Raw genomic sequence first — 18,398 nt, 5'->3', positions numbered from 1 at the left:
TGCGAGTGTTGCAAGTTGCGAGTGTTGCAAGCTGCGAGTGTTGCAAGCTGCGAGTGTTGCAAGCTGCGAGTGTTGCAAGTTGCGAGTGTTGCAATACAACTGCAACAGAGGAAACAGTTGCATTCTAAAATATAGCGCAACCTTCACAGTATTGTGTGCCATGAGATGCGAGATCCGATAGTTGAATGTTATACAGCTGTGTTCATCCATGTACTCCAGCAGCGGGCTATTGTTTCCTCACTGGGAACAGTTTGTGTATACACCCGGTTTTCACGTTGATGCAAACAATTTCGATCTCATTCCGTAAACGATCACAAGCATAGGCACACTGTACAGAGTTACAGACATTACTCATCTTTCTGAAGTTATCCAGCGGTTGATTATATTGTTGCGTATCGATGCCCAAGTTGAAACTAAACGGTCACCGCGAATCCATCCACAAATCAAACAATCCAACAATATCAAGAGAGCAATCTGATTTAATTAACATATGTATATATTAATATAAGTTCACAATATAATACAAATTGCAGCAAAGTTATAACAGTTGCAGTACAAAATGGTGCAGAAGTATAAAATTATAGGAAAGATGATACAAAACCAGTTGTTATAGAAATAAAGACAGATATTTACATGTAATATTGGCCTTGGAGATGGAGAGGTTTCCAGGGTTCGGCTGAGTATCCAGAGAACAAAAAGATCTCCACATAATTGGTGATCTCCATGTAGCTGGAGATCGCCTCCGTGGTGTAGAAGTTAAAGCGGAAGGCCGCGGGTTCGATCCCCGACCGTGTCATACCAAAAGACGTTAGTCCGTATAATGTGTCTGAGTCGGGTATTCATTCTTCACTGCGGCATGGTATCACAGTGGGCTAGCACTATAAAATCAACTTAAGTCTGGGCTAGTACAAGCAGCCGTACATACACATACACGTCGTCATATGAGCGAAATATTCTCAAGCACCACGTTTAAACCAATTTCACCTCACCTAATGTAGCTGGATATTATATGTGAGATGAGAGGCAGAAGTTAGCTACCCTGTACCTAAGGACAAGACTCCAGTTAAGAAAGAGCTCAGTATATAATGGGAAATCCCATATCGTTGTCGTGCCCTGTAGTACCTTCCGGAACACAGCACACTACTGCCCCGCTCATAACATAGTGGAAAAACCCATATCGTTGTCTTACCCTGTAGTACCTTCCGGAACACAACACACTACTGCCCCCCTCATAATATAGTGTCAAAACCCATATCGTTGTCGTGCCCTGTAGTACCTTCCAGAACACAGCACACTACTGCCCCGCTCATAACATAGTGGAAAAACCCATATCGTTGCCGTACCCTGTAGTACCTTCCGGAACACAACACACTACTGCCCCGCTCATAATATAGTGCAAAAACCCATATCGTTGTCGTGCCCTGTAGTACCTTCCAGAACACAGCACACTACTGCCCCGTTCATAATATAGTGGAAAAACCCATATCGTTGTCTTACCCTGTAGTACCTTCCAGATCTTTGTAAACGCAGCACAGTACTGCCACGCTCATAATATAGTGGAAAAACCCATATCGTTGTCGTGCCCTGTAGTACCTTCCAGAACACAGCACACTACTGCCCCGCTCATAATATAGTGCAAAAACCCATATCGTTGCCGTGCCCTGTAGTACCTTCCAGAACACAGCACACTACTGTCCCGCTCATAATATAGTTGGAAAACCCATATCGTTGTTTTACCCTGTAGTACCTTCCAGATCTTTGTAAACGCAGCACAGTACTGCCACGCTCATAATATAGTGGAAAAACCCATATCGTTGTCGTGCCCTGTAGTACCTTCCAGATCTTTGTAAATGCAGCACAGTACTGCCACGCTCATAATATAGTGGAAAAACCCATATCGTTGTCGTGCCCTGTAGTACCTTCCGGAACACAGCACACTACTGCCCCGTTCATAATATAGTGGAAAATTCCATATCGTTGTCGTGCCCTGTAGTACCTTCCAGAACACAGCACACTACTGCCCCGCTCATAATATAGTGCAAAAACCCATATCGTTGTCTTACCCTGTAGTACCTTCCAGAACACAGCACACTACTGTCCCGCTCATAATATAGTTGGAAAACCCATATCGTTGTCTTACCCTGTAGTACCTTCCAGATCTTTGTAAACGCAGCACACTACTGCCCCTCTCATAATATAGTGGAAAAACCCATATCGTTGTCGTGCCCTGTAGTACCTTCCGAACACAGCACACTACTGCCCCGTTCATAATATAGTGCAAAACCCATATCGTTGTCTTACCCTGTAGTACCTTCCAGAACACAGCACACTACTGCCCCGCTCATAATATAGTGCAAAAACCCATATCGTTGTCGTACCCTGTAGTACCTTCCAGAACACAGCACACTACTGCCCCGCTCATAATATAGTTGGAAAACCCATATCGTTGTCTTACCCTGTAGTACCTTCCAGATCTTTGTAAACGCAGCACACTACTGCCACGCTCATAATATAGTGGAAAAACCCATATCGTTGTCGTGCCCTGTAGTACCTTCCGGAACACAGCACACTACTGCCCCGTTCATAATATAGTGGAAAATCCCATATCGTTGTCGTGCCCTGTAGTACCTTCCAGAACACAGCACACTACTGCCCCGCTCCTAATATAGTTGGAAAACCCATATCGTTGCCGTGCCCTGTAGTACCTTCCAGAACACAGCACACTACTGCCCCGCTCATAATATAGTTGGAAAACCCATATCGTTGTCTTACCCTGTAGTACCTTCCAGATCTTTGTAAACGCAGCACACTACTGCCCCGCTCATAATATAGTGGAAAAACCCATATCGTTGTCGTGCCCTGTAGTACCTTCCGGAACACAGCACACTACTGCCCCGTTCATAATATAGTGGAAAATCCCATATCGTTGTCGTGCCCTGTAGTACCTTCCAGAACACAGCACACTACTGCCCCGTTCATAATAAAGTGCAGAAACCCATATCGTTGTCTTACCCTGTAGTACCTTCCAGAACACAGCACACTACTGCCCCGCTCATAATATAGTGTCAAAACCCATATCGTTGTCTTACCCTGTAGTACCTTCTAGATCTTTGTAAACGCAGCACACTACTGCCACGCTCATAATATAGTGGAAAAACCCATATCGTTGTCGTGCCCTGTAGTACCTTCCAGAACACAGCACACTACTGCCCCGTTCATAATATAGTGGAAAATTCCATATCGTTGTCGTGCCCTGTAGTACCTTCCAGAACACAGCACACTACTGCCCCGCTCATAATATAGTGCAAAAACCCATATCGTTGCCGTACCCTGTAGTACCTTCCAGAACACAGCACACTACTGTCCCGCTCATAATATAGTTGGAAAACCCATATCGTTGTCTTACCCTGTAGTACCTTCCAGATCTTTGTAAACGCAGCACACTACTGCCCCGTTCATAATATAGTGGAAAAACTCATATCGTTGTCGTGCCCTGTAGTACCTTCCGGAACACAGCACACTACTGCCCCGCTCATAATATAGTGGAAAAACCCATATCGTTGTCTTACCCTGTAGTACCTTCCAGATCTTTGTAAACGCAGCACAGTACTGCCACGCTCATAATATAGTGGAAAAACCCATATCGTTGTCGTGCCCTGTAGTACCTTCCAGATCTTTGTAAACGCAGCACAGTACTGCCACGCTCATAATATAGTGGAAAAACCCATATCGTTGTCGTGCCCTGTAGTACCTTCCAGAACACAGCACACTACTGCCCCGTTCATAATAAAGTGCAGAAACCCATATCGTTGTCTTACCCTGTAGTACCTTCCAGAACACAGCACACTACTGCCCCGCTCAAAATATAGTGTCAAAACCCATATCGTTGTCTTACCCTGTAGTACCTTCTAGATCTTTGTAAACGCAGCACACTACTGCCACGCTCATAATATAGTGGAAAAACCCATATCGTTGTCGTGCCCTGTAGTACCTTCCGGAACACAGCACACTACTGCCCCGCTCATAATATAGTGCAAAAACCCATATCGTTGCCGTACCCTGTAGTACCTTCCAGAACACAGCACACTACTGCCCCGCTCCTAATATAGTTGGAAAACCCATATCGTTGACGTACCCTGTAGTACCTTCCAGATCTTTGTAAACGCAGCACACTACTGCCCCGCTCATAATATAGTGGGAAAACCCAAATATTTGTCGTATCCTGTAGTACCTTCCAGAACACAGCACACTACTGCCCCGCTCATAATATAGTGGGAAAACCCATATCTTTGTCGTATCCTGTAGTACCTTCCGGAACACAGCACACTACTGCCCCGCTCATAATATAGTGCAAAAACCCATATCGTTGTCGTATCCTGTAGTACCTTCCGGGACACAGCACACTACTGCCCCACTGGACATCCGCATGTACAGTGTTATAAACTTACCACATAACATTATTTAATTTTGCATATATTTTTATTAACATTATTTAGATTATAGTCACTTCCTACATAACAATGGAACTGGCTTTACTAAGTAGAAATAATTTAGTGTTTCAATGTTTATCATAGTTTAGCCTGATACATGAGCAAGATACAAGTTTGTCGAGTTAAATATTGGATAATATATATCGTGATAATATCATGGTATCATGAGCCGTAATGAAAAGATGATGCAAAGGTAGTGCTGATATTGTTATAACATATACCGTTATAATTATATCACCAAGGCTTTTCAGATAGTATCCTAAGAAACTATATGCTGTTACGTAACATATATCATCATGATTATATAACCACGGCTTCTCTGATAGTATCCTGAGAAACTCAATGCTGTTAACACATCATATACCGTTATGATTATACAACCAAGGCTTCTCAGATAGTATCCTAATAAATTCAATGCTGTTAACATAATTATACCGTTATGATTATATAACCAAGGCCTCCCTGATAGCATCCTAAGAAACTCAATGTTGTTAACATAACATAATACCACTATGATTATATAACCAAGGCTTCTCTGATAGTATCCTGAGAAACAAAATGTTGTTAACATAACATAATACCGTTATGATTATATAACCAAGGCCTCTCTGATAGGGTAATGCTGATGATGTGATAGCGTATACTGTATTGATAATATGATACGAAAGACTTCACTGATTATATGAGAACAAACGTAGTGCTGATAATATGATAATAAAGGTAGTTCTGATAATGTGATAACATTATACTGTGCTGATGAAATCATAACAAAGGGCGCACTCATTACATGAAAACAAAGGCGTGGCTGGTTATATGATAACATGGGCAGTGTCGATAATATGATAACAAAGGTAGTACTAATAATGTGATAACATATACTGTGCTAATAGTACGACGAAAGACTTCACTGATGATAGATAACAAAGGCAGTGTTAATGATATAAGAAAAGCAAAGTAGTACTGATAATGTGATAACAACGATAGTGCTGATAATATGATAACATATATAGTGCTGAATACATAATAACATGCATAGTGCTGATAACATGAAAACATATGTAGTGAAGATAATATGATAACAAAGGCGTCATCGTTCATATGTGAACAACTGACTGACCCAATGAGTTTAGTTTTACGCCGCTTTTAGCAATATTCCAGCAATATCACGGCGGGGGACACCAGAAATGGGCTTCACACATTGTGCCCATGTGGGGAATCGAACCCCGGGTCTCGTGACGAGTCAACGCTTTAACCACTAGGCTACCCCACCGCCCCCATATGTGAACAAAGGTCATACGATGAAATATTCACGGAAGCTGTGCTGCACAAGTAACAACAGACTCTCTGAAGTTCGACATCAGGTAACTGTCATCAAGAATGTCACTCATTTGTACAATCCACTTTTAATAGCACAAACAATCATAATTAACGTTGAGTGACCTCATACCTATCCCAGTGCATCAAGTGGACAAGTGCAGTGGTTAGAGGCAACAACTTGTGACGTGAAGAAGGGAGAAGAAGAAGGCTGAATTGCGTCCCCAACCCCTCCCCCTCAGCAATACCTTATTGTCATGATTCCCTCGGTCCGGTTATGAATCCAATGCTTTGGTCGTCCCTTCCTTCCTATTGTCACGCATCCCAACCACCTGTCATCCCTCACTCTCTTTAGTCCATGTATCCCCGCCTCTTATCATGATTACTCTCTCACACTGCAGTCGCTCCAACTATAGGCGGTAACATGGTCTCATAATGACTACCATTGTCTACAACGCTCGGGAAGCAGTCACCGATAGCTGGCAGGGCATCAGAAGGCGCCTTGGAGCCAGATGGGGGTTCTTGTAAAGGGGACAATTCTGTGTAGAACAGATCTCTACCAGGTCGATCCGTCAGAGTGGTATACTTATCTTCAGGTGTTGACTGGGCGATTGGGTCTAGGTAGTCCTGACCTGGTTCTGTGTAAAGTTGGTCATTCAGGGCGTTGTCGTCATCGTCTTGAACAGCTGTTGCTGCAGCATCTGAAAAGATACCATTAGCGCACATAATACATCGATATCTGACACAGCAGAATGCCATTATATACACCAACCCGTGAATAAATGAGTTGCAGTGAGGAGAATCTTCCTACCATTTAAACATACACAGGTCAGACCGGATGTACTATACTCCCACATTCAGTGAACTGAACGTTCTCTGTCTTTTAGTCAGAAGAATTGTTCAAACTGTTGAACCAACTTCTAAAGGGTAACTCTGGACACAAGCTTCCAGAGCACAGTGCTCCAACTGTTCTGGCTGGGAAATTTGCTACATTCTTTAAGGACAAGATACATCGGATAAGAACTAATCTTGATACAGGATACAGTCAAACTAGTTCTACTCCTGATGAGAGCAAGTTCTCTGGTAATGTGCTCGAAAGCTTCGGACACGTTTCTGTCAACCTCGCACTTGATATCATGAAGAATGTACCATTTAAATCTTCACCACTGGATCCCATTCCTACCTGGCTGTTCAAGTCCGTGCTACACTATTTAGCGCCTGCAGTCTGGGACATTATGAATTCATCACTCTCCACTGGTACTGTTCCAAGTGTTTTCAAACATGCAATTGTCACGCCAATTCTAAAGAAACCAGGTTCTGATGAAAACAATGTGAAAAATGTCCGTCCAATTTTCCAACCTTTCATTTTATCTAATTGTTTAGAGAAAGTGGTAGCTGGCAAACTGAAGGCGAATCTTGAGACAAACCACCTCGCAGAATCGTTCCAGTCAGCCTACAAGACAGCTCATAGTACGGAGACAGACTTGGTGAGAATCCACTACGACATCCTTGTCAATATGGGCCAGAAGAAGGTGACAGCGTTCATGCTCCTTAATCTATCCAGCGCCTTCGATGCCATAGATCATACCTTTCTCCTGCATCGACTTAAACATCGCAATGGGATAACAGGGACTGCGCTCAAGTGGATTTCCTCATATTTGCAAGGTCGCACACAATCTGTAAAAATTGGAGATGTACAATCATCAAAGTCACCATTGTTATGTGGTGTTCCCCAAGGATCAATTCTCGGCCCACTTCTGTTCACAGTCTACATTCTTCCCATTGGTGACACTATCAGGAGGCATTTCATTGGTTTCCACATATATGCGGATGATACGCAGCTCTCCACATTGCCTTTGAATCAGATGATGTTTCACTCATTATCAATAAACTTGAGCTCTGCATTCAGAAAATCAAATCTTTGATGATCTCCAACTATTTGATGTTGAATGAGGAGAAGACAGAGTTCCTACTCATCGGCTCCAAACATCAGCTTATAAAGTTGAAGACTGCTTCTCCATCACCTTCACTTCGTATTGGCGACACAGACGTCCCACCACCAGAGAGTGCCAGGAATCTTGGTGTCATCCTCGATTCTAACATGTCCATGGATGCACACATCACCTCCATCAGTAGAGCCTGCTACTACAACATCTACATTATCAGCAAAGACTGCCACTATCTCGATACTGACACCTGTAAACTTCTGATGCACTTGTCACTTCTTAACTCGACTACTGTAATTCACTATATGCCAACCTCTCCACTAAATCAATCCAGAAACTACAAAGAATCCAAACTTCCGCTTCCTGATGTATCACCCACACTCCTCGACATGACCATATGACACCAGTACTAGAGTCTCTACACTGGCTCCCCATCTCGGCAAGAATTTCCTTCAAAATCCTCATTCTGACTCATGACTGCTTCTACAACGATAACTTTCCCGACAGTCTCAAACAACTCATCTCCGTGTATGTACCCCAGCGAAGTTTCCAATCCTCCGTTGACTCTCTCCTGAACCCAACGCATAACAACAAACCAACTGTCTGATCGAACCTTCTCATTTGCCAGCCCTGAATTGTGGATCTCTCTTCCAAAGGAAATCAGGAACACGTCATCGAAAGAAACTTTTAAATCTCTGCTTAAGACTCATCTGTTCACTGCTGCCTTCCTCTACAGTTATATGAACTGTTTCCGTCCCCAATATTGTCACAGCGCCACTGGGCATCTCTATGGTGGATATTAGGAGCTTTATAAATGCACTATTATTAGTAGTAATAGTACTAGTCGTAAAAACGGTAGGCCGTATGTAGCCTACTCAGCCCATCGATAAACGGGATAGACCATATATGGACTGTACTCTGTCCTTTAGTAAACACGGGACAGACCTGATGTACTGTACTCCACACAACAGTAAACACACTGTAGACAAGATGTCATGAACTCGGCATTTAGATTACCTTTCACTCTATGATGTCGTCTCCTTGCATACAATAGTCCGAGGACACCAACGACTACGACTACAAGTCCAGCTGCTGCTCCTGCCGTGGCGACCAGGTAAAGAGGGATCGTGGCTGGATAATAAAGCCATTAGATTTACTGAACACTCAAATCATGGGACACAGGGCCATGCTTATTGCAAATGCATAAATCCTGCCATTTAGAACACGTGTGACATAGAGGCATTCACAGTAGATAGAGTATCACTGATATACCAGGCAGCAACATACACGAAAAGTACAGGTTTCACATGTGGAAGTTTGGAACTAGTTAATGAAACTGTTAAGATTTGCATTCATTCGAGTACCTGCACATTATCGATTTACCCGATGTAAAAAAATGAATTAGTTACTTTTGATATATGTACTGTTTGGGGTCTAAAACACTTTTTATGTTTCAAATGTGCAAGAACAAACGTATATATTCGTCTAAACTTGCACAAAGCTATTAGTTACAAAGGGAACGCTTTCTACCTCCAGGTAGTGGTGTACCAATGTAAATCCACAGCACGTAGGCTTTAATCTGACGTTTTAATAGTCTTACTAGAATAGTGTTAAGTAAACCAAGCATAGTGAAAATCTTTACTAAAGCGCTGATAACCCAAGCTGGAATTTTCAGTCTACAGATCAACCTCCGTTCAAGTGTACCAACTATCACACAAATGATGGAAACCTCAGCAAAAGTTTAGCCAACCTTTCCCGTAGCGGATCTAAACGTTTGCCTGTAAGCACCATAGACGAGTTCTGAAGCTTTTACTTGATGTCTAGTTTGTTGTGAGGATAGAGACTTGTTCTGTGGAAATTTATCTGACAAACCTCTCTCTGTTTAGCATCATAATCATCCAAAACATTTGGGATATTTTTGTGAGCTATATCGGACGAGTTCCTATTGTGTGTCCCTAGTCCATACAGTTGAAATAAGTTCAAACATCCGAAAATCTGCATATATAAGAATGAGTTGTGAACCAAGCCGACACAGTGGTGAAGGTCACAAAATAGGTCCAGGCTAAGAAACAGTGCTCAAGATCTTCACAGAGCTGTTGGTCTGGGGGTAAGATGTAAGTGTCTTACGTTGACACGTTCTTTATTGGTTATCCATAAGTATACATAACCGTAGCTCGTTATACCAAAGTCGACACCAGGTGGTTGCGATCTAAACTCTTGTTATATCGGTCAGTGGTTTATACGCTTGCTCGCTATAAACAAAGTCGATTCTTTCTCTAAGGTTGTCTAACTGTTTCAGACAATACTGGAATGTTACAGATCCTCTAGAACGTCCAAGACCAGTCTCTACACCAATCTAAATATAGTAACTAGCACACAGAACTATGTAATACTAATATAGGACTGTTCCACAATGAACCATGCGGTCTCATGACAGTTATGAACAAGCAGGAGAAGGAATGGACACGGGAAGTATAAGCAACAGATACGGAAGTCAAGAACAATAGAACACATACACAAGGAACAAGGAAGTACACTCAGTGAAAACGGAGTCTGAACAAAGGACGCAGGAAGCCTTAATATAAATTGATGTTACTTACATAATACATGTACTGTGACAGTTCTGGACGATTGTTTACTCTGTCGTGTTCCACTACAGGTTGTGACAAAATTGGTGGCGGTGCAGACATATACCCCGTTGTCTCCTTTCCGTATGTCTTTCAGATGAAGAGTCCCATTTTCAGAGATTATTGGTCCTACGCCTTCCTTTGACCACACTAGTGACGTCACTTTCGGGTGTGCATCTGCTGTACAGTTGATGGTCAGATCTTCTGATTCGTTGACCATTATCTGGGTGTGGCCAATTTGGACGGTTGGTGGATCTATGGAATGGGTGGTTGGAATTCAGTGTTATGTCAATATCATTACAACACTGTCTCACTTATTAGCCAACTAGTACAATACACTACAAATCATGCTGCCTCCTAACTCGACACTCACAGTAACAAGTAAGGGGTTATAATGTAATTTGGTCTGACTCGGCCAGTGATCGAAACCACATGCAATTGCACCACCTGAGCTAATTTACATATTGCCCTTCACATCACTCTGAAGTGTTAAAACACTGGTCTGGGGACAACTGGTGGCCCTGTGGCCTGAGGCATTTCAATGTGAATCTGTGTCTGGATTCGCTGGTCGAATCCCAGATGGGTTTCAGGATCCGTTTATCCTACAGAGTCTATCATGTCAACGCTATTGATCGTTCACTCCTCCAAGGTGCTTTCTTATTACTTTGAGATATTCTAGTCCATCTTATACCACATACGATCGACAGTAAAACATAGGTATATGACATAAAATTATAAAACAAACAGGTCCGCAGTTTATACAACATATCACATTTGATACTTACAGTGCTCGTCAACTGTATCACTATCCTCTCCAGGTGGTAATATCCCATTGTCAGCTACACATCTGTACAGCCCGGAACTAGACTTGTACACTGTGGGTAAAGTGTAGATCTGATCTCTGCCAACAACCTTCCCTTCATGGTACCAGGTAAAGTTAGACGGGAATGGGTTTGCGGCTGTCACGGAACAGTTTAGAGATACAATCCTCTTGCCAAAGATGACAGTATATCCTGAGCAAGGCAGCACTGGTGTTAGTTTCACAGATGGCGGAACTGGAAGTGTATTAACAGTCACATTACATAATGCATTAATTCTTAAACACCATATGTTTCCAGCGTCTGTGATGACTGGTTCCCGGTAACATATGTTTGGCAGAACAGTCTCAAAATGAATCGGTTGTCAGACATTGTTCGAGCCCTTAATGTTAACCTCAATCGCCGGATTATCACACCTTTTCTTTTACTGGCATGTGACAAGTAATGATATGAACATCGAACAAACTCAGAAATACAGGAAGTGGCTGGTGAAATGTCCTGTCAGGGATGTTATTCAGATATAGTACCATCGATATACAGTGCAGCAGTTTAACATGGGACAATGGGTTACACACGGAAAGCTGTCCTTCTAAGACCTTGCCATACTATTGTACTTACAGTGCACGTCAACTGTAACACTGTCCTCTCCAGGTGAGAATATCCCATTGTCAGCGACACATCTGTACAGCCCGGAACTAGACTTTTTCACTGTGGGTATAGTGTAGATCTGATCTCTGCCAACAACCTTCCCTCCATGGTACCAGGTAAAGTTAAACGGGAATGGGTTTGCTGCTGTGACTGAACAGTTCAAAGATGTGTAGTTCTCACCAAGCAAATATACAAATGCCAGCCGTGAATCGACATTAGCTATAGCAACCGTAGGTGGATCTGAAACAAAGTTCATATTATGTGCAAATAATATGCCTAATACAATTGCTATTAACACCACATATAGTCGCATAATTGTTATTAGCACCACATACTCTCATATAATTGTTATTAAAACCATATATTGTCATATAATTGCTATTGACACCTATGCCGTCATATGATTGTTATGAACACCATATATTGTCATATAATTGTTATTAACACCATATGCTGCCATATGATTGTTATTACAACATGTACTGATATATAATTGTTACTAACGGCATATACTGCCATATAGTTATTAATAACACAATATAAATTGGTATAATTGTTATAAACACCATATACTGTCATATCATGGTTATATACACTATATACATTATATAATTGTTATTAACACCATATATTGTCATATAATTGTTATTAACATCACGTGCAGCCATATGATTGTTATTACAACATGTACTTATATGTATTTGTTACTAACGGTATATACTGTCAAATAGTTATTAATAACACCATATAATTTGGTATAATTGTTACAAACACCATATACTGTCATATAATGGTTATAAACACTATATACATTTATATAATTGTTATTACAACATGTACTTTTATATCAGTTTTATTGATACCATATACTTAAGAAATACACTTCGCTCTACCACCATGTATAGTGTAATAAAACACACTTTTGCCCTGAACTATTATAGTTAAAGCACGAGGACGCTTGCGTCCGAGTGCTTTAACGTTATAATAGTTCAGGGCGAAAGTGTGTTTTATTACACTATACATGGTGGTAGGTCGAAGTGTATTTCTTTTTCTAAGATGCCAAATTTAATACTTTCTAAAGATAATTACGATTAATTTAAGGCAGAAAACAAACGACGGTTTCGGTGACCTAAATTAAGAATCCTCGCACAGGGCTAACTGGCGCGCTGTTCTATTGATGTGTCTGCCCCCCCTACGTTAAGACGAACGTTACCAGAAAAAAACAAATGATAACAGTTTGATGACGGTTTACGTTCGGATTAAATATCTTCTCTGAATTATTTTAATTACATCTGTCATTAACGTAAACCATATGGGGCAATATGAACGTTGCATTTCTACTACCAGCGTAAGTTTAGATCAGTACATCCAGAGGAAGTTGAGTAGTCAAGCGACATTCCACAATTGCATTGTGGGAATGTAAACATTACGAACGTTACCGTGTCGCTGAAAACTTGTGAGTCGAAATGACACATTTTAACCGTCGTAAAACAGTGATGTTAGCTGCGTGAAGGAACTGCAAACCAAGAAACTGGATGAAACGGTGTAGTTTACTGTAGGAGGCCGTACGAGGCGATGACAACTGACATGCATCGTGACGTCGCTTACATTGTGACGTAATGTAAAATGGTTCGATTACGAGGGGGCACACTAGAATGGCGCAGTGACGGGATAACGTCATTCAATTGTTACGTCATCAAAAAAACTATACCTTTATTGTCTGATAATGTATTTTCTTTTCGATTGTACTAACCGCTAGGCATCTTAGAATGTCATATAATTGTTATTACGACTATTAACGTATAATTGTTGTCAACATGTTGTTGATGTTTAAACTTTCGACATTTTGACAAGTGACTGTGAAATATATAAAAAAACAAACATTCGTGATTAGTGGTTCTTTCTGTTATATGTAATAGTTTTAAGGGAGTCAAGGTAGTCAATAATAAAAGGCCCAGATGAGCAATATTAATAGGTTCCGGTTGTCACTAGCAATAGGTTTAGGTTGTCGTCATCAATAGTCTGGAGGCGTATGCTGGAGACAGTTGACATGACGCGCCACAGAAATTATAGATATTCTCGCAAAATACTCTTTAAAACAAATATTTAGGTTTGTAGTTGAAATATTTAATCACATACGAAACCCAGCTCACAAAGTAGACGCATTGAAGACTTCTTTCATACTGTTCACAATAATACATGTGTAATGGTTCTATATAATTAAACTCCATGTTCAGTATGTTTTACGGCACACACATTAGACAATCTACTCACATGTGACGTTCAAAGTGACGGTGTTACTCTTCTGTCCACCAGACTGACAAGTCCATGATGAGAAATGTGTCGCAGAGACATTTCTGATGATCAGGAGATAGGTGTTCTCGTCTACATGGGAACACTCGTAGTCCGTGCTACTCATGGTCTGTTTCTCTGTACTTCCCACTGAGCAGACAGTACCATGAGACTTCTCCCCCTTGAAGATAACCAAACCGTGGACGCCCGTCTGTACATGGCAGTTGAAGATGAACTTGTTTCCCTGTGTAGTGTATGCATAGCGTGGTTCAAGTTTTATACGTCCACCTGCAACAATACGCATGGTATGACTTGAAGTAATGCCTCGGCTATCACAGCATTAGAAGGTCTTGTACGTGAGTAGTCGATCAAGCATTTATGTTCACAGAATAATTCATCTTCGATCACAAAATAATCCTCCGGCAATCAGATAATTGTGATTTGATTCACGCATCAATGCTTCCCTGCATATTTTAATGTGTATTCTATCACATCATAATCCATGAACAAAAACACATACAAAACATCTGTTCCTATAGTGATACTTCGCAACCAAGAGCAATGTGTATTATCACATCATAATCCATGAACAAAAACACATACAAAACGTCTGTTCCTATAGTGATACTTCGCAACCCAAAGCAATGTGTTTTGTATCACATCATAATCCATGAACAAAAACACATACAAAACATCTGTTCCTCTAGTGATACTTCGCAACCAAGAGCAATGTGTATTCTATCACATCATAATCCAAGAACAAAACACATACAAAACATCTGTTCCTCTAGTGATACTTCGCAACCAAGAGCAATGTGTATTCTATCACATCATAATCCATGAACAAAAACACATACAAAACATCTGTTCCTACAGTGACACTTCGCAACCCAGAGCAATGTGTATTCTATCACATCATAATCCATGAACAAAAACACATACAAAGCTTCTGTTCCTATAGTGATACTTCGCAACCCAAAGCAATGTGTATTATCACATCATAATCCATGAACAAAAACAGATACAAAACATCTGTTCCTACAGTGACACTTCGTAACCCAGAACAATGTGTATTCCATCATGAAATAGTACTCCTTTGTTAAGACTTGGTGCATCCTCTACCATCAAATAATCCTAGGTCACGAAATAATGCATCCTCGGTGATGAAATAATGCTTCCTAAATATATAGGCAGACTTTGGTGTGAATGAAAGTTTGTTGAAAGCGGATATTCCAATTACTTATTCAGTAATAATATAAGATATATATGTAATAATAATAGTAACATTATGTAAATATGATTCCATGTTTTTGAGCAGTTAGACACAAAAAGGATTTATTTACTATTCACATGATAAAACAGTGCATGGTATAATGTTTACATACAAATTACGCTATTTACTATTCACATGATAAAACAGTACATGGTATAATATTTACATGATACAAATTACATTATTTACTTTTCACATGATAAAACAGTACATGGTATAATATTTACATGCAAATTACAATTACATGTTTTAGCTGGCTGCCTTGTGTTGCGTGAAGGTTTACTATTAACTACATATTTTATAAAATTTAAAAATTGGAAGTCAAGTTTTTTTAATGGGTGTAAAATTACAATCATTAGCACTGTACGTACACACAGTGTTACGTGTTACTCGTTGAGTAAAAGTGTTTCAAATGTATTACATTGTTTAGCAGAATCTGTAGTTGCCGTCAGTACGGGACAATGGAGTGATCTATTCTGACTGAGAGGTATGGTCCAGCATATACCCCAGATTATGTAGGAAACCTCCTGAGCAGTTACACACTATACAAGGGACACGCTTGTGGCCCCTCGCATTACATGATGACCAGCAGGTGCGTGAAGATCACGTTTCATCCTGGATTCTCGGTCTAGGACTATTTTAGAAGATCAACTACTGTTTCACTGAGGTGTATCGTATCACTACTGTCTTTTCCATCATAATTACTGTACAGATTTTTTTTATAAAATTTGTTCTGTTATGGTAATAACTTAGTACTTATTTGTACTGGTTTTTAAACTTAGTTACGCGTTTAATACAAGTGTTAATTATATTATGTTTCTCTCTTGTTCATTGGTTTTACACGGTATTCCTGCCCGGTCTAATTGCCAGTTAACTTAGTGTTCAACTTGGGAATCAACTCGTGATACATTCAGCGACTAAATAGTCGCTTTCCCAGTTACCGGTCGACTTAACCGGTTGGCCTACGTTTCGTGTTTGTGACGTTATCCATCGTTGGTTCATGACGTTGCCGTGGGTAAATCAATGTGAGGTTTTTAATACAGCCAAAAAACATAGCTATACTATCTAGCTCGTCGATCAGGTCATTACCGCTGATGCTGATGCTGCTGCTATCATTACACATTGAAAATATGTGAGAGCGTACCGACATTATCCACCGGTGGCAGTACATCTGCCGGATATAACACAAAGCGTGTACTAAGTACAACACTCGTCACTCTCCTCCGCGTAAAGCCCCGAGGACAGAAGGCTGTCTGTTGTGTATTCATATCTTTATTTCCTGTCCCGAGAGGCATTGAATGACACAATAAATCTGCCGAATATATCTGAAATTATATACCCTTTCTATTTGTATTAATGGACGTATGGACTTCAACCTACAGGTTTCTAACATATAACACACCTGACCCCGTGTCAAAGTCTTCAAATTGCACCATCTCATTGCAACAAGGAAGTATAATATTGACAAAGATAAATACAAACTAATAATTGATACGATAAGCCAGAACAAAATGTACTTACAAAGACAGTGAGACACGCAGATCATTCCAAACAGCAGAACATGAAACATGCTCGGGGCTGCTCAGAACACCGGCATTGAATGGCGCTGTGTCTTATCGGGGAATGTGTTCATGATTTCCCGAAGAATATCTCTGTACAATACACACTCTCTGATACAGGATACAGAAACGCGGAGTTCGTAGGATCCCTGAAAAAAATATTTGTTTCTCACAACCGTAAAACGGCCTTGAAACATCTAATACACGTCCATCCCAGCCATGCCACCTGGACTATTCTAACGGTTTTGTAAAGGTTTGTCAGTGTAGGCACACTTGGCTACCCCACCGCCTCTCATGTCAAGTTTGTCTGCAATTGTATGTGACGATTAAGATTTGGTATATATTTTGCATATTCCAATCATGTTTAGATTTGTTCAGTTTAGTTTTTTAACGTGACCAGCTTTCAAAACCAACAGGAAAACAAATCTCGCTGTTATGGAATGGAGTTACATAACATCTCTGTCTTTTCCTTGGCACCTTAGTCCATGTTTCACGTGAGCGCTGCTGTACCGACTAATGTGCTAACAATGTTGAGGCTGGATGCAAAGTGCCATGTATTAAGACACTTGGGGTAAAACTTATGCTAAAATATATATGAACATTAAACACTTAAAACAAAATTAGAGAATGGATATCTGATTACATTACACGCAAGTAAAACTGAGGCCAAACTGAACCACCTCGCTTCCTTACAGCATTACATAGAGGGGCATACTCGAGATATACCTTAACCAAATAATAATAATAATTGTCATAATCATGACAAGGCCCTTCGTGCTCTGGGCCGCCATATCGTGGACGCTTCCTGTCAGATGACAGGAAGCCCCCGTGAATATTCTTTCAAAGCGGCAATGTTCTCGTTCTACCACGTATTATGGTACAACAGTACAAACACATGCCGAATATGAGAGAGAGAGAGAGAGAGAGAGATTTTATTATTGTGTCACGCAAATGTCTTACATCATATTTAAAAATTAAATATCACATATAAAACATCTGCCCGGCCTTTACAGGCCTACGAGAATCCATAAAACAATGCATAGATAAAATATACCTATATACACACATAGTACATAAAGAGAAACAATGGGTGGTGTAATACCATACGTTATAATAATTTCTTTTTTTTTTTTCATAGCTATGGCTGAAATATTGCCGATGTGACGTTAAATCTTAACTGTTCACTCACCCATCACTTTTATACATAAGTAACACTGAAGCAGCTAAGGGATATACTAGGTTATCGCATTCCATAATAAAAATAGTTGCACATTCGCCCTACTTCGCCACTGATAACTGGGTCAATCCCTCTAACACGGTAGATTTAACTTCTTTAAGTGGCATATTTAGAAGTTAGAGAATCAGATAAGGACAAGACTTTATGGATGAACAAATTCTCTATTCGGATGATGCGACGTTTCGATTCAGATT

General features: G+C 40.5%; 1 protein-coding gene across 3 annotated transcripts; it reads right to left on the bottom strand.

Annotated features, from left to right (window-relative positions):
- Window positions 1-2,444: 2,444 nt before the first annotated feature.
- Window positions 2,445-17,027, bottom strand: LOC124292434 (hemicentin-1-like). Of its 3 annotated transcripts, none has more exons than XM_046729514.1 (11): window positions 16,930-17,027; window positions 14,118-14,423; window positions 11,814-12,083; window positions 11,163-11,432; window positions 10,351-10,632; window positions 8,768-8,881; window positions 4,232-6,505; window positions 3,186-3,579; window positions 3,023-3,099; window positions 2,706-2,782; window positions 2,445-2,465 (listed from the first exon to the last, which is right to left on the bottom strand). In XM_046729514.1, exons 1-7 carry the CDS (start codon window positions 16,976-16,978, stop codon window positions 6,195-6,197), a joined length of 1,602 nt encoding a protein of 533 aa, XP_046585470.1. In that variant the 5' UTR covers window positions 16,979-17,027; the 3' UTR covers window positions 2,445-2,465; window positions 2,706-2,782; window positions 3,023-3,099; window positions 3,186-3,579; window positions 4,232-6,194. The 3 variants fall into 3 exon arrangements, with proteins under 3 accessions (XP_046585470.1, XP_046585471.1, XP_046585472.1); XM_046729515.1 differs by lacking the exon at window positions 3,023-3,099 and having other exon boundaries at window positions 3,263-3,339; window positions 3,417-3,579; XM_046729516.1 differs by lacking the exons at window positions 2,445-2,465; window positions 2,706-2,782; window positions 3,023-3,099; window positions 3,186-3,579 and adding an exon at window positions 3,902-4,068 and having other exon boundaries at window positions 4,309-6,505.
- Window positions 17,028-18,398: the final 1,371 nt, after the last annotated feature.

This window comes from Haliotis rubra, unplaced genomic scaffold, assembly GCF_003918875.1.
Source record: "Haliotis rubra isolate DU_JTF1 unplaced genomic scaffold, ASM391887v1 Scf517, whole genome shotgun sequence".
Taxonomy (NCBI): domain Eukaryota; kingdom Metazoa; phylum Mollusca; class Gastropoda; order Lepetellida; family Haliotidae; genus Haliotis; species Haliotis rubra.
Note: the sequence above shows the minus strand (reverse complement) of the source record. Positions and strands in the feature narration are given on the sequence as shown.

Excerpts from the sequence above, each read along its gene's own strand:
- LOC124292434 (XM_046729514.1), bottom strand. The coding sequence starts at position 16,978 with ATGTTTCATGTTCTGCTGTTTGGAATGATCTGCGTGTCTCACTGTCTT. Across the intron at positions 14,424-16,929 it reads CTGCGTGTCTCACTGTCTTT|GTGGACGTATAAAACTTGAA; the intron begins GTAAGTACATTT and ends GTATTGTTGCAG. Across the intron at positions 11,433-11,813 it reads TGTTACAGTTGACGTGCACT|TTCCGCCATCTGTGAAACTA; the intron begins GTAAGTACAATA and ends ATACACTTCCAG.